This window comes from Arachis duranensis, chromosome 7 (assembly GCF_000817695.3).
Source record: "Arachis duranensis cultivar V14167 chromosome 7, aradu.V14167.gnm2.J7QH, whole genome shotgun sequence".
NCBI lineage: Eukaryota > Viridiplantae > Streptophyta > Magnoliopsida > Fabales > Fabaceae > Arachis > Arachis duranensis.
Genome location: NC_029778.3, coordinates 76,666,867 through 76,682,530, shown reverse-complemented (window position 1 = coordinate 76,682,530; position 15,664 = coordinate 76,666,867). Strand labels below are relative to the sequence as shown.

Below are 15,664 nucleotides of genomic sequence, written 5' to 3'. Positions count from 1 at the left end.
ACCGGTTTGATTTTCAGAACCTTAAATTTTTTGCCAGATATGTTTTTTTATTTTTTATTTTTTATTTTTGGGTATAAGCCAGATATATTTTTTAAACCGTATGCCAAAGAGATTGAGTAAATGGGCTTGCTCACATTAATCTCTACCAAAGTTAAAGCCAAGCCCATTTGTCGATGCCGGATACCCCCCTCTAGGGGTGGGCATGGTTTGGATTTTTGTAAATCCAAACTGGATCCATTTCAGAACCAGTTTTATGGTTCATAAAACCAAACCAGAACTGGATTGAAGAGAGAAACCGGTTTTAAACCGGTTTGAAAAAATAAAAACCAATTTTAAATCGGTTTTATAATTTAAATCCGATTTTATTTATAAACCGGTTTTAAATCCAGTTTTACATATAAAACCGGTTTTAAATTCGGTTTTTTTTTAAATCCATATCTAAAATCTGGTTTTTTTTAATTCAAATCTAAAATTTGGTTTTTTTTTTATAAAATCCAGCTTTAAAACCAGATTTTTTAAAACCAGTTTCTTCAACCAAAAATCCAATTTTAAAACTAGTTTTTAAAAATCCAATTTTCAAACTAGATATTTTAACAAAAAATCCACTTTTGAAACCAGTTTTTAGAAATTTAATTTTCAAACCATAATTTTTTTAAAAGTAAAATTAATACTAAAGTCATTTTAAAGTGTGTAGGTTCATTACAAGTTTACAACTAGAATTTGGTTCTATATAAATCTAATGACAATAACTAATCTATATAACATTTAATCATTCTCAAGACATCAAAAGAATACCACAAAAAAATCTATATATATGTGTGTGTAATTTAATTCATTATTAATATATATTTTATATTCTAATATTATATTCTATCTTGATGACTAATTTTAGTATATACTTAAAATAGTTATTTATTTAATATATTATATTAAATCAATGGCATGAGATTTTGCATTTAGATATGTACCGCGCCAATTATGCGACATGATGCTTATATTTGTAGAAAATTTTAACGTGAAAGAAATAACCAAGAGATTGTGGTCAACGAGGTTGCTCGTAAATCCAATTTGGGAGATTTTAAATCATGTCTTTATCAACATCACTTGATAATATCTTCAGTACTGGTATCAAGTAATATATTTGTATGGTTATAGATATAAGAGAATGAATACAAAATAATTAAGCTATAAAACTCTAATGAAAATAGGTACAATAATATAAAGTCATGATTAAATATATTCATTGAGAAATATTTTACGTACTAATCTTTTTGTCAATTAAATTCAATCAAATTAGTTTTTTAAGATTTGGATCTTAATTTGGATCTGGATCTGAATCCGGATTTAAAACCATTTAAATGGATTAGATCAAAAATCAAATTATAAAATAAATATAATTTGGTTTGGATTTTTTTTTGTTTAAAACTGATTTTTTTTAAATGGTTTGGTTTGGATTTGGATTAAAATCCAAAATTTGGATTTTTTTGCCCACCCCTACCCCCCTCGACCCTATCTCCAATTCCCCATCTGCCCCCTTCTTGATGAAATGAGGTGCATTCTGTCATCAAAATTTAGTCAAATTGTGTAACAAAAGATTATCAAAGTTCTAAAAATCGGTTCCTATCGACCTGTCAAATCGTAAACCAAAGAAAAAAGCGAATTGGACAGATGTAAAAATCGGAGAATTCAAACATCGCTCTTAAACTGTCAAATCGGTTGGGAATTGGTCGGTCGAACCGAACCATAATTTGGCCGGTTTTTTGAATTGAGCTTAGAAAGGTTTCATTGGACTAGTGTGAATGGATTTTTTCCCTCTTTTTTCCTTTTCTATGTTGGTTAAAGAAAATTGGATCCTTAGGAAACCGTGTGTTTTTTTTGTCACATTGCTTTGCATTGTATCAAAAACTGGATATTTAAATTTCCTTAGATTTGACGTTCTAATCAACCACAAAGTTATTAATCAGTTAATCTTAGCTCGTTATTTGTTTGTAGATATTTTAGCTAGAGCTGTTCATTATAATCCAAAAATTGATCAAACCGGTTAAAAAATCTTATCTGATTTAAAATAACTGATTTTTTTTAAATGCAATTTTTCTTAACCGTCGTTAACCAGGACCAAACCTAGTTCCTAATTTCTCTCAAATTGGAACTCCCAGTTCTCCAAGCTGGCGCATAACACATTGGTGTTCAACTCTCTCTGACTCTCTTACGCCTCTAGGGGAAGGACATCGGCAACCTCGCAGCACCACCAATCACTTCTGTGTATGTGTTCCGATGAGGTTGCTTCCTTCGCTGTAGTAGGTGTCTTCTCTGCTAGCGCAACCCTTTAAGCTTCACCACCACCGTTCATCACTTCATCTTTCTTCTGGGTATGGTGTTTTTTGCTCCTTCATACACAATCTGTTGCCTTGGAGTTCGGGTTCTTGGGGTTTTGTAATTGCCTTTGTCATTTTCTTTTTCTTTTGTTTAAATCATATAGTTAGAGTAAAATTCTTAAATTAGCATCTTGTGTTAAAATTAATTTTAATCTACCAGTTATGCATAGCCCTCTTCTCTACTGTGTTCTACATTGCTTCTCACTTAGGTACCTACATAACTGTCATTGGTCTTCTTTGCAATAGGTACTAACCTTTGACTTTATTCTACTCATTAACATATCTGGAATTTTCTTTGCATACATTTTCACAGAGGTTTAATCTGTAATTCTATATAATGAAATTATAACAACATGGAATTAGAATCACTCTTGGATAAATAGTGACAGGAGGCATTTTGGATATCATTGGGAACTTGCAACTGATTTGTGTAGCATACACACTTCACATGCAGAATAAAATTAGTATCTATTTAAACTTGAAGTCTTGATGGTGGCTACTTATATGATTAAGGATTATAGGAACAAAGTTGAATCTGAGTTGACTAATATCTGCACTGATATCATGGCTCTTATTGATGAACACCTTATTCCATCTTGTTCTGGTGGTGTACCTAGTGTCTTCTTCTATAAGATGTGAGGGGATTTTGTTCTCTCTTTTCATTCTCTCTAACGTCTTTATGTTTGAGGAATTTGGAATTTGATTGTTTTTGTTTTGTCATTTGCAGGAAGGGGAACTATTATCGGTATCTAGCCAAAATCAAGTATGTTGATAAGAGAAAGGAGGCTGCTGATCAGTCCTTGAAAGCATATAAGGTTTTCTTCTATTTATCTATGTGCTTTGAGGGTTCTTGATATTGGTTCCTTACCATGCCGCCTTCTTGTAGTAATTCATTCAATAAACCAGAGAGGTGGCATATTTCACTTAAAAGTTTCTCCAAGACGGAAGCCTCTGCTCAGATGGGTATACTGAAGTGTCTGGGACTGCCCAGGCATCAGGTTTTCACGGCCAAAAAGTATCTTAATGGTAATGTTTAGAATTAAATTTCTCAACCAAGCTACCTTTTTGTAAAGCTTCATCAAATCTTTTTTTGTGATTGAATTTTCTATGACCATATATCGAAAATCAAATCAGATCCATGTGTGTTGTGAATTAGATCTTGTAACTGTAAAAGGTCTTATTCCTGTATTAGTCACTGGACTGGCTTTTCATTAGTTGAAGTTTTAAAAGCCAAATATTCTTAATCATAAGACTTCGAAATCAAGTTGTAGAGCATGAATGAATTATTCCCCCCCTTTCCCCCCTTTATTTGTATGATTTATTCAATTGGACTGTTTCTAAATTATATATTTATTTTGTGGTCCTCATTGATCTGTTTTGATTTTGAATGCAGTATCGAGCTTCTCCTGTCTTCACACAGCACAAAATTCCTCAGTGGAAGCTCACTCACAAGATGAGGATGTGGTGATTGCTTTGGGAAGTAATGTAGGTAATAGGGTTCATAACTTCAAGGAAGCCTTGAAAATGATGAAGAAGTCAGGCATACAGGTCACAAGGCATGCTTGTTTGTATGAGACAGCACCAGCATACATTACTGATCAACCTTGCTTTATCAACTCTGCAGTTAGAGCTGTTACTAAACTAGGTCCACATGAATTATTGGCTGCGCTCAAAAGAATTGAGAAGAACCTCGGGCGAACTGATGGAATAAGGTATGGTCCAAGGCCAATCGACTTAGACATTTTATTCTATGGTAAATATAAAGTCAGATCTGATATTCTCAATATACCTCATGAAAGAATTTGGGAGCGGCCTTTTGTTATCGCCCCTTTGGTGGATTTACTGGGATCAGCTATTGACAATGATACAGTTGCTAGTTGGCATTCATTTTCGAGCCATTCTGGTGGACTATTTGAATTATGGGAAAAATTAGGCGGGGAATCACTTATTGGACAGGAAGGTATATGTAGGGTAATGCCTGTTGCAAATGGCTTACTTGATTGGTCCTTGAGAACTTCCGTTATGGGCATCCTTAATTTGACCCCAGATAGTTTTAGTGATGGGGGGAATTTCCCGTCTGTGGAATCTGCTGTATCGCAAGTTCGATTAATGATTTCAGAGGGAGCAGATATAATTGATATTGGTGCTCAGTCTATGCGACCAAAGGCATCTAGGATCTCTGTTGAAGAAGAATTAAGTAGATTAATCCCTGTCCTAGAAGCTGTAAAGTCAATGCCTGAGTTAGAGGGAAAGCTCATATCTGTTGATACTTTCTACTCTGATGTTGCTTCAGAAGCAGTTAGTAGAGGGGCTCATCTTATAAATGATGTATCTGCAGGGCAGTTAGATCCTAATATGTTCAAGGTCATTGCAGATCTAGATGTTCCTTATGTTGCGATGCATATGAGGGGGGATCCATGCACTATGCAGAGCAGTGAAAACCTGAAATATGATGATGTTTGCAAGGAGGTGTCCTCCGAGTTATATTCAAGGGTTAGGCAGGCAGAACTGTCAGGAATCCCAGCATGGAGGATCATTATTGACCCTGGTATCGGATTCTCAAAAAAACCTGAAGACAATTTGGATATCCTCACAGGACTTCCTGCTATCCGAGCTGAGATTGCCAAGAGTAGCTTTGCCATCTCTCGTGCTCCTATACTTATTGGACCTTCAAGAAAGAGATTTCTAGGTGACATTTGTTCCAGACCTTCTGCTGTTGAGAGGGATCCTGCTACCATTGCTTCTATAACAGCGGGTGTTCTGGCTGGAGCTAACATTGTCAGGGTGCATAATGTCAAAGATAATTGTGATGCTGTGAAGCTTTGCGATGCAATTCTAAAACGTAAACGTTCTGCCATGGAATCTAGACAATGAATTTGTCACCAACTCTGATGCTGAATTCTTCTATACATGGACTTGGCTTTATGCAACAAAGCCATTGCTAATTTTGTTTGCCATGTCACTCGCATCTAAAGGTCATGTAAAACACTGACTGGAGCAGAGAAGCATGGAGTACAATTAATGAAAGTGTATGTCCAATGGGAATAAAGCTTACACACCCAAAATAATCAGCATGTCCTTACCAGTGTTGAATAAACTTTAGTAATGAAGAGTGAAGATTGCGTTTTTTCTTTTTCAGAATAGAAAAAGTCCACCAATAAAAATTTATCATGTGCATTATCTTCACTCTTGACCCAATTCTATTCAACTAAGAAATTCCCATAAACCTTGGTCACTTGTAGCTTTTGATTGACATATATTTTTGGTCATATATGTAAAAAAAGGATCTGTTATATCCCAGGAGGAGGAAAGGAAAAGAAAGGTGGATGTCAAAGTACTTACTTGCAGCAAAAAAGTAACTAATCACTCATGAAATAGTTAATAATCATAGGAAAAATGAATAACTTGAAATAAGATTCTTGCTTTTAGCTTTCCACGGTTTGGGACCATATATAGCCATATATTACAGGGTTAGGTTTTATTTTTATTATTTAATAAAGGTAATTTGGTAAAAAAAAATAAAATTGAAGTAGAAAAAGATAATTTTATAACGTTTTGTAACGTTAAGGATGATTTTAATAAGAAAAAAGGGTGGGGACGACTTTAATTTTCGCCCAAGACCTTAGGGACGATTTCTGGAGATTCTTGACTTGCTTGTAAAGATTGAACGTTCCAAAGAGGAAAAGTTATAGCCATAAAAGACAATGAGAGTAAATTTGCAAAGAAATCTTTCACCAAAAGGTTATTATTTTAATTTCCATGCATCACCAATAAAGCATGAGATGCTTCTTTTGTTAGAAATATGGCTGCATGTGATTCATAAGAGAATCGTTATGGCCAAACACATGGATGACACCATTGTTAATGAGTGATGGATGAAATCTTATATTATTGTATCTTAGAAATAGAGAGATATTTAGGTACCAAAACGCTGTTCTTAAAGTGGACTTTTGTATTCATCAAAATTTCAAAGCTTCTAATTTTTCTGTTGCTCAATACACTTATTTGAATTGAGATTACCATAGCCATACACTAATTTTGGTGTCTAAATTTCTACGTACAAGAAATGGAAAGAGTTTCATGAAAGATGCTAAGAACAAAAGAGTATTGAAAAAAAGTAAAGTTTGCATAATTTCCGCATTGAAATATAACAATTCAGTTTCATTGACTCATTTTGTGTGGTAGCTAGCCTATAGCAAGCAAACCATATTATACAGCAAGATAAGTAAAAACACAACACTACAAAGAAAGAAGAAGAAGAAGAACAGCACTCAGCTTTGGTGCATGTAACTAAATTTAGGATTTCTGAACAAACTTAGAGTCGAATAAGGGAAAAAGAAAAACAAGTAACACCAAATACAAGGGAAGGAAAAGGAGAAGGTTGCAATAACTCAAACTTTCTTAACCAGTGTTCTGCATTCCGGCAGCGATACCCTTCATGGTGAGGATGAGGGTGTCTTCCAAACCCGGAGCATATTCACTTGTTGGGTTCAGCGAGACTAATTCGTCGGCCGATTTGCTGATGTCTAATGATTCTTTAGATATGCGCGGGCGTGGCCTCACATTCACGTTGTAGTTCGGATCGCGGATGCGTTTCAATGTGTAAGCTTGGAAAACATTCAGGGTAGTGATGTAGGAATCACGCAGCCGGAGCCTTTGCTTCAAGTAGGGGTCACCTTCTAGAAGATCCTTGTGTCCAGCCACCTACAAAGTGCAGCAGAGAAACAGATATCAGCTTGCTGAATCACTAATTATCATTCAATCTGAAGACTGTTTAGATATAACATTCAATGATCTTGAATCAAACATGTTAAATCATCTAACAATTCTTAACTATCAACTTCAAGTGAAGACAACTGCATGTGAATTTCCACCTTTAAACAAAATTCATTTTAGGGAATGAGTTGAAAATTAAGAAATGTTACATTGGAAAAGTAATATTACCTGAAGGAGGAGTTTCTTAGTTTCTTCATATTTGTTCCTCAACTGCTCCCCAAAGGGCCATAAATCTTTAGAAACCAAAAGCCTATCATTCAGAGCAGCGATACCCGGATCGCCCTTCGCGAACACCATTTCCACTAAATCAATGGTGACTCTAAAGAAAGGCCAATTGTTGTACATCTCTTGTAGCATGTTGAGATTTCTAACATCTTTCTGAATAACATTTTTAAATGCAGCTCCAAAGCCTAGCCATACCGGAAGATGAAACCTTGTCTGCGTCCACGCAAAGATCCAAGGAATTGCACGCAGAGTTTCAATGCCTCCACTAGGCTTTCTCTTCGCCGGTCTACTTCCAATGTTCATCCTTCCGTACTCTAACTCCGGGGTAGCCTACAATCATCATATGAGATCAACAATGATTAGTTACTTAGCATGGAAAGTTGATGGTTTTTATTGTGTGAAGATATCTTACTAGGCGAAAGTATTCGACGAATCGTGGCTCCTTGAACACAATTGATCGGTACTCCTCTGTGGCAATGACGGCCATCTCATCCATAAGCTGACGCCATTCTGGCTTCGGTGCAATTGGGGCGTTCATACCGTGCTCTAAGGTGGCAGCAGTGAACCTTTGAAGTGTTCTGAAGCACAAATGCTGCTCCCCGAATGACTGCTCAATTACTTCACCCTGAACCGTGACACGAAGCGATCCATGGACAGTGTCCGGAGGTTGGGAGAGGATAGCAAGGTGAGTAGGCCCGCCTCCTCTTCCAACCGTCCCGCCACGACCATGGAACATTGTTAGCTTGACCCCATACTTCTTGGCTACCTTTATAAGATCCTCTTGAGCCTTATACAGCTGCCATGCTGCAGAGAATCTTCCGGCATCTTTTCCGGAATCGGAGTACCCAATCATGACTTCTTGTTTCCCATTGATCCTGTTTCTATACCATTCTACCGAAAACAAGCGAGCCAAGGCGGCCGGAGCAGCCTCGAGATCTGCAAGCTTCTCGAACAACGGGACAACTCTTAACGGATGCTTGATCCGGCATTCGCGTTGAAGAAGCTCAACCGCCAGCACATCGGACGGTGCGGTTGCCATTGATATGATATAGGCTCCGAAGTTATCTGCTGGAAGCTCTGCTATGACATGAAATGTGTCCAGAACGTCTCTGATTTCTTCAGTTGTTGGAAGGTCAGGTCCAAACAACGGTCGCTTCCCGCTTAATTCTTCTAGAAGCCACTCTTGTCTCTTCTCCTCCGACCATTCCTGGTAGGATCCGATTCCCAAATGCTTTGTGATGGCGTCCATCACGTCCGTGTGACGGTCCGACTCTTGCCTGATGTCAAGCCTTACTAGTGACAGTCCGAAGGTGGAAACTTGTCTTAAGAAATCAAGAAGGGTCCCGTCAGCAATTGCGCGATCGCCGCAAGCACACAGTGATCTGTAACATAGCTCAAGAGGCTCCAGGAACTGCAAATATTGTTAACTCTCGTAGTTAGTATTTGCTTCTCAAAACACACTGTATTGTGTTGAACTCTTGCTTTCAAAAACAATATACCTCCTCCACATTGGTGAAACTTGCTTCCTCTGGAATGTCAGAGTACCCCTGAGCGAGTAAATGGCGAGACCGCTCCCGAGTCTTGTACAGTCTATCCCTCACATCACCCAGTATCACACGATACGGTTCATTTGCCGGAATCTTTTTCCAGAATTCTGCATCACAAACACATTTTCTAAGCTTCAAGACAAGTAACCTTTAGCTCCATTGCAATGTAACCTTGCATACATACCTATATAGTGTTTTGCAACTTCATCTTTCTTGAATGATCCGTGAAGTTCGTCCGCGCGAACGCGTAGCTCATCGTTGCAGCGCCACATAGACAGCTACAGAAATAACAACTGAAATCAGGAAAATGAAGCCAAAATAATAGATCATTGTTTAGACAGAAGGATGCAAGATTGAGAGGCCTAAATTACTTCAAACATAAGATCTTCTATCTGGGAATAATACAAATTAGCAGCCATCATTCTAGCTAGTAAGCAAACATCCCTTGTCACTTCAGGAGTCACTCTTGGATTACCTGAATCATCATATCAAACATGAATTATATGCTGACCCTTCCATTTTTAATGTACATTGAGAGAATGTTTCTTGCAACAATTAAGATCATACCATCGCGATCACCACCCATCCAAGATGAGAATTGAATAAGAGGAGCATTGAGTTCTCCTGATTTCGTCCGTTCGAAATGCAGCTTGAATCTACACAAACAAAAGTTACATAAGAAGCTTATCGGAGATATAATTCTCTGCAGAACAACTTCAAACACAGATGATTAATAAAAATGCTTCACCATGTGAGAAAATGAATCTTGGAATTACTTTAGTTGTCTTCGTTTCTATTTTAATTCTTCGATTGAAATAAGCTCCACTATAAGTGTTGAGCTCTTTCTTTCTTTCAAAAAGAAAAAATCTTGGAATTATAAAGAATGAAGCACTTGATACCATTGTCTATATTCTTGATTGAATAAATATCTTAGGAGTATATTTTCAGTACTATTAAAGTACACAAATTAAGAAAGAAAAAGAAATCACCAAAATTGCTTTCTAGTTTGCATTGCTGAAATGTACTTGTCCTGTTCTAATGGGAAAGATCAGATAGCATATGAATTACCAGTTTATTTTAAGTTCGAATATTGTAATTTCATATCTAAAGGTGCAATTGAATTTATTATAGATAGTTTAGAAGTCCAACATTCTATCTAACAAGAACCGAAAAAAGAGAAAGATTCGAATGATTTCGTCACTTACCTCCCTCTGCAGAGCCTCATCAAGCTCCTGCTTATCATCAGGAGTGATGTCTTTGGCGTACAGCTGAGATAAACAATTCCGGATCCTGAAGAAAGCATCCAAAATGGAGAAATCAATGTCAAAACAAATAAAATGAATAAAATTGAAGAATATAGCAGCAAAACTATATTCGATACAAACCTTCCATGCTTTTGAAGCAATGATCTACGAATGGATTGAGTAGGATGAGCAGTAAGAACCAGATCAACTGTCTGGTTCTTCAGCGCATCGAAAACTTCCTGAGGGGACTTCTTCAGGTTCAATACAAGTTTCTTGAGAGTTTCTTCAATGTCTGATTCAGTGGTTGCATTGTTCTCATCCACAAAATCACCCTTCTTCAACTTGTTCCTTCGGCGATGAGCAATCTGAACTTCTTCGGCTAAGTTGGCAAGGTTAAGCATGTGTGAGAAGGACTTGGCTACGACGATAGAGTCCCCGGCATCTAAACTGGTTATCACTTTGCCAAGTTCTTCAAGTTTCTTAGGATCATGCTTCCCTTCATACTCAGCAGAAAGCTCATACACTTCTTGAACCTTCACAAGATGAACAATTTTAGTACCATCACTGTGAAACAGTTTTCCAGCTCATAATGTTACGAGAATTTCAATATAACAGAATCTAGAAAAGAAAAATTGATCATATATTCTATGATTTTCCCTTTCTTACTCTAAGATTTCCTCTAATAGAAGGCCTTATTTCCTTAAATGTTTTTCAAAACCAATAATGGACCCAACCATAGTATCCCACATAATACAAATTTGATCACCAAACAAAAACATTGAAATAATAACCAAAACATATCAAAACGTTGAACATTAAATGAAATCACTGACAGGGTTTGAGAATTGACAAAAGAAAAAAAAAATAAACTTTAAACTTACCGTTTCTCTGAGATCTTCACCATGTAAATCTTGAAGAATATCAAGGAAGCGATCCAAAAGAAGAGCATCATACTCAATAAGTTTATCATCCTCACTCACTTTTGCTGGTGCCAATTGCCTCAACTGTGCATCAATTGATGCCATCTTCTCCAAATTCCTATTCGCCATTTTTGCTTTCTCTCTGTTTCTCTCTATGTCGTTTCACTCTGTTGAGTATTCACAAAACACCATTTAAAAAGGGTCTCAAACAATGATCAAAACGAGAACCAAAACCCATAGAAACACACAACAGCATCATGTTAAAAAATTATGAGAAAGCACAGAGCCAAATCAATGAAGCTAAAACCAAGGGGCTAATCAAAAGAACATCCATAGATTCTTAATCCAAACAAACCCTCCCAAATAATAAGGAACTTAAGGAGACGTTGACATCTACAATTTGATATCTGCATGACACGTGTAACATGGACAAAAAAAAATAAAAATGTTCATACAAATTGGGTTATGAAAAGGAAAAAAAAAAAAAGAGATCTTTGCATGACCCCATGATGAATAGTTAATAATAATCCTATGCTATGATATATACGGTTCTTAATTATTACCTTTGTCTATAGATACGAGGAAGAAGAAGCACTGAAGAAGAAGAAAGGAGCAGTGTCAGAAGAAAGGGGAGATAAGAGTGAAATGCTTTTAAGATTGATGTAGCAAAGTGATGAAGCAGGACTTGTCTTTATATACACAAAAATGGTGGGGACGTTTGTTACATACACGAACAAAATATTTTTTTTTTGTTTTTTATAAACTACATATATATTTTTTCCTTGTAGATATTTAAATGTTTAAAGAAAGAAAAGTGTTGTGCTGAGGCCTGAGGTGAATCTAGTCATCATTATTCGATTTGAGGTCGAATATGCCATTCTCAGTTTCCAATGATTCTTTACTTTTTCTTTGATACTTTAATTTGGTAATTTGTATGCAATTTTTTTTAACGAGAATTATTGTGTCCGTTGGTTTTGATTTAAATAAGGGTTATTTTTTTTGTGACGGGTTAAGTACGATTTTGATTCATATAATTTAGATTGAAAATTTTGTTTATTTTTAATTTTTTGCATTTAAATTGGTTTGTAAAGTTTAACTTGATTTTGATTTTAAAATTATCCTTCGGACTAAAATAATTTTTTTCTCTCACATTCTCACTAATATTTTCTATCATTGTCGTAGTCCATTTAATCAAACATTTGGTTAACAGTAACAATGGCTGAGATAATATCATCATGAAAAAAGCAAAGAATTTTTTGTTACACCAACAAAAAACAACGACGTCATTCATCTCCATTCTCATTTAACTACACACACATCAAACACTTAAAAAATACAAAAAAATATAAGAGAAAAAACAAGGAAAAGAGAAAAAAAAATAGAACAATATGACGAGACCAAAAACTAAAGCAGAATGACTAAGACCGAAAAATACTACGAGAAACACTACGACAAGAACGAGAAGCAGCTTGACGACCATGGCAGAGCAGTACGGCAAGAATGACAAGAAGTAAAATAGCATGACAAGATTAGTGGCGAAGTGGCAGAAAGAGAGGCACGATTAGAGTTCAGTAACGCAAAAGCAGGGGCAATGATGAGTTGTATTGTCTTGAGGAGGCAAATCATCGTCACCTTCCTCTTCCCCTCATATCTCTCCTTTCGATTCTTGCATCGTTGTTTCTATTCTGGAGTGCGAGCGCTTTCTCTCCCTCTCTTTCCATTCTTTTATCTCATCGAAGAAAGTGGCGAAGATGCGGCGGTGGGGCGGTTTTGGGCACTGCCATCTTCCTTTTCTCTCTTCCTCCCCCTCCTTCTTTTGCTTTTTCTTCCGTGCATATCTCTCTCTCTCTCTCTCTAGTAATATTTTAAGGACAAATTTAAATACAAAATAAGATTAAGAATGAATAAAATTTTTGACCTAAATCATAGGGACCAAAATCGTACTTAATCCTTTAAATAAAATTGACTTCATTCATAATATCCAAGCGATTCAATTTTTAACCTTTAATAGACAAATTCTTTGTTATATGTGATTCTAAAACATTATAAAAAATAGTGATGTTATATGTACAAGTGTTTTTATAATTAAGTTGGTGTAAAATCAGTAAAAAAATACGTGCATATGTTACTATTTTTTCTTTTTTTCATTTTCTGCAGCACACAAATTTCAGTTGGAAAACACAAAAACTTATTGATATAGCACACAAATTTTCAAAACATAACATAAAAACTTTTACACATAACACAAGTTTATCGATATAGCACACAAATTTTTACTGCGAATATATTTTATTAATTGGGTGAGTCAATGTTCTGGGTATGTAGTCCTCTAAAAATTTGTATGCTATATATCAAAATGTCTATGCTATGCACCAAAATTTTTGTATTGTACACTAAAAAATTTATGTGTTGTGCGTATTTTATTGGTAAAAAGATTTTTGCGTATAACAAAATTTTTTCACATAGCACACAAATTTTTGTTGTGAATGTATTTTGTTAGTTAGGTGAGTCACTGTTCTAGTTATATAGTCCTCCAAAAATTTATATGTTGCACATAAATTTATGTATTATGCATATTTTATTGGTACAATATATAAATTTTTGCATATATAGGACACAATTTTTTGCTGCGAAGGTACTTTATTATTTGGGTGCTATGTGTATTTCGTTGATTAAGAGCTATGAAGCACAGACACTTCAATGAGTTGCTGTGTCCATATGTCAGATATATTTCAGACATAACACTCATCGATACTCATCTGACACGCATGTCTGCTGTGTCCAACCGTGTCTTCATAAAAAATAAAAAATTCTTCTCTGGACATGTTTGGGCATACCTAAATATCATTACGTGTCAGTGTGTCTAGTCTTATTCTTAATATGTATTCTTGAAATAAATTTAGAAATGGTATATATTATTATTTAGGGTAAACTATTATTTTGGTCCCTAACATTTGGGCCGAATCTTAATTTGGTTCCTAACGTTTCAAACATCCTATTTCAATCTCAAAAACTTTTAAACATCCTATTTCAATCCCAAAAAAGTTTTAAACGGGTTCAATATTGTCCCACTATTAAATTTGACACAAACAGTTCGCATATTAAAGAGTCAATAACATTCGATTTCAGTATGTAAGTAAGATTGATCCACCAACGATCATTAATATAAAAACTTTTTCTTTGATCTTGAGATGTTGGTAATTGATTGTTAGGATTTGGAGTTTTGTACAAAAAGAAAATTGAGGAGAAGAAGTGTTATAAGAAAGTTTTGGTTATGTTTTCACATGGAAGAAGATATGACTTAACTAATAAGTAATAACGTTATTAACACCTACGTCATTTATTTTGTTAACTATTAGTATCAAATTTAACTATAGGACCACATTGAACCTATTTAAAGTTTGTGAGATAGAAATAGAATATTTGAAACGTTAGGAACCAAAATAGTTGAAACAACGAGGACGATGATGATAATAATAAAAGAAAATGTAAAAAAAAAAAAGAAGAAGACAATCATAATGACAACAATAAGGAACAGACTAAAGTTAAGGAGTGAGGGGTCCTTACCCTCGTAGAGTTAAAAAAATATATAATTATATATAAGATTTCGTTGGAGAGACAATGAATTATTTGTACAATGTGTACAATGGGTTAGAGTTACAAAATAAACATCCCACATACTATCTAGAATAACCATTCGAATACTAGGGATAATAAACATCTTCTCAAAAGATTAAACTGATTTTAGGGTTCACTAAGGATCAAACTCTTGACCTTTCGGATCTAACACTCTAATACCATGTCATAATACCACTCATCCTAAAAGTTTCAACTAATGAGAAAAGATAACACTAATAGTTATATCTCTAATACTCCATAAACCTCTATTGTACAAATTGTACAAATATTCTATTGGCTCCTCATACTTTTCCTTATATATAATAAATGAAAAAGTATAGGGAGCCAATAGTCTAAGCGTACAATGTGTACAATAGAGGTTTAGGAAGTATTAGAGATATGATCATTAGTGTTACATTGTCCTGTCAGGTTACGCTTTTGGGATGAGTGGGTTCATGACATGGTATTAGAGTTCTAGATCCGAAAGGTCAAGGGTTCGATCTTTGGTGAACTCTAAAATTAACTTAAGTTTTTAGGATAAGTGATTTGATGACATGAGATGTTTATTATCCTGATATTCAGATGGTTATTCTGGATAGTGTGGGTGGCCAAAAATTTAGCCCATTGTACACATTGTACATTTAAGCCATTGGCTCCCTAGTACTACCCATAATAAATATATCATTGTCCCCGTTGTTACATTGTTTTTTCTCCAATAATTAGTTATAAATTATTATGTTGTCTTTATTTGTTCGCATTTTATTTCATCTTGCAAATTTAATTTAGTATTAAACTAAAAATAAATAAATAAATTGACTTAATAAAAAATTAATAAATAATAATATATTTTTTAAAATTAACCTATTAATTAATTATCAAATTAAAAATGAATTTTTAACCATAAATAAAATTATTAGTACTTTTTTTTGTTATAAAAAATAAAAAGAAATAAAAAATAA

At 34.9% G+C, this 15,664-nt stretch overlaps 1 protein-coding gene and 1 pseudogene across 4 annotated transcripts; one reads left to right on the top strand and one right to left on the bottom strand.

The window, feature by feature from the left end:
• The first annotated feature begins 1,953 nt into the window (after nt 1–1,953).
• On the top strand, nt 1,954–5,675 carry LOC107459818 (folate synthesis bifunctional protein, mitochondrial). Of its 4 annotated transcripts, none has more exons than XM_052252178.1 (4): nt 1,954–3,010; nt 3,103–3,401; nt 3,769–4,087; nt 4,175–5,675. In XM_052252178.1, the coding sequence occupies exons 2-4, from the start codon at nt 3,245–3,247 to the stop codon at nt 5,247–5,249; spliced, it is 1,551 nt and encodes a 516-aa protein (XP_052108138.1). In that variant the 5' UTR covers nt 1,954–3,010; nt 3,103–3,244; the 3' UTR covers nt 5,250–5,675. The 4 variants fall into 4 exon arrangements, with proteins under 4 accessions (XP_052108138.1, XP_052108137.1, XP_052108136.1 ...); XM_016078089.3 differs by having other exon boundaries at nt 1,956–3,010; nt 3,103–3,190; nt 3,262–3,401; nt 3,769–5,675; XM_052252177.1 differs by having other exon boundaries at nt 1,955–2,369; nt 3,769–5,675.
• An 807-nt stretch (nt 5,676–6,482) lies between these two features.
• LOC107459709 (phosphoenolpyruvate carboxylase-like) lies at nt 6,483–11,777 on the bottom strand (annotated as a pseudogene).
• Between the last annotated feature and the right edge of the window lie 3,887 nt (nt 11,778–15,664).

Excerpts from the sequence above, each read along its gene's own strand:
- LOC107459818 (XM_052252177.1), top strand. The coding sequence starts at position 3,245 with ATGCCGCCTTCTTGTAGTAATTCATTCAATAAACCAGAGAGGTGGCAT. Across the intron at positions 3,402-3,768 it reads GGCCAAAAAGTATCTTAATG|TATCGAGCTTCTCCTGTCTT; the intron begins GTAATGTTTAGA and ends TTTTGAATGCAG.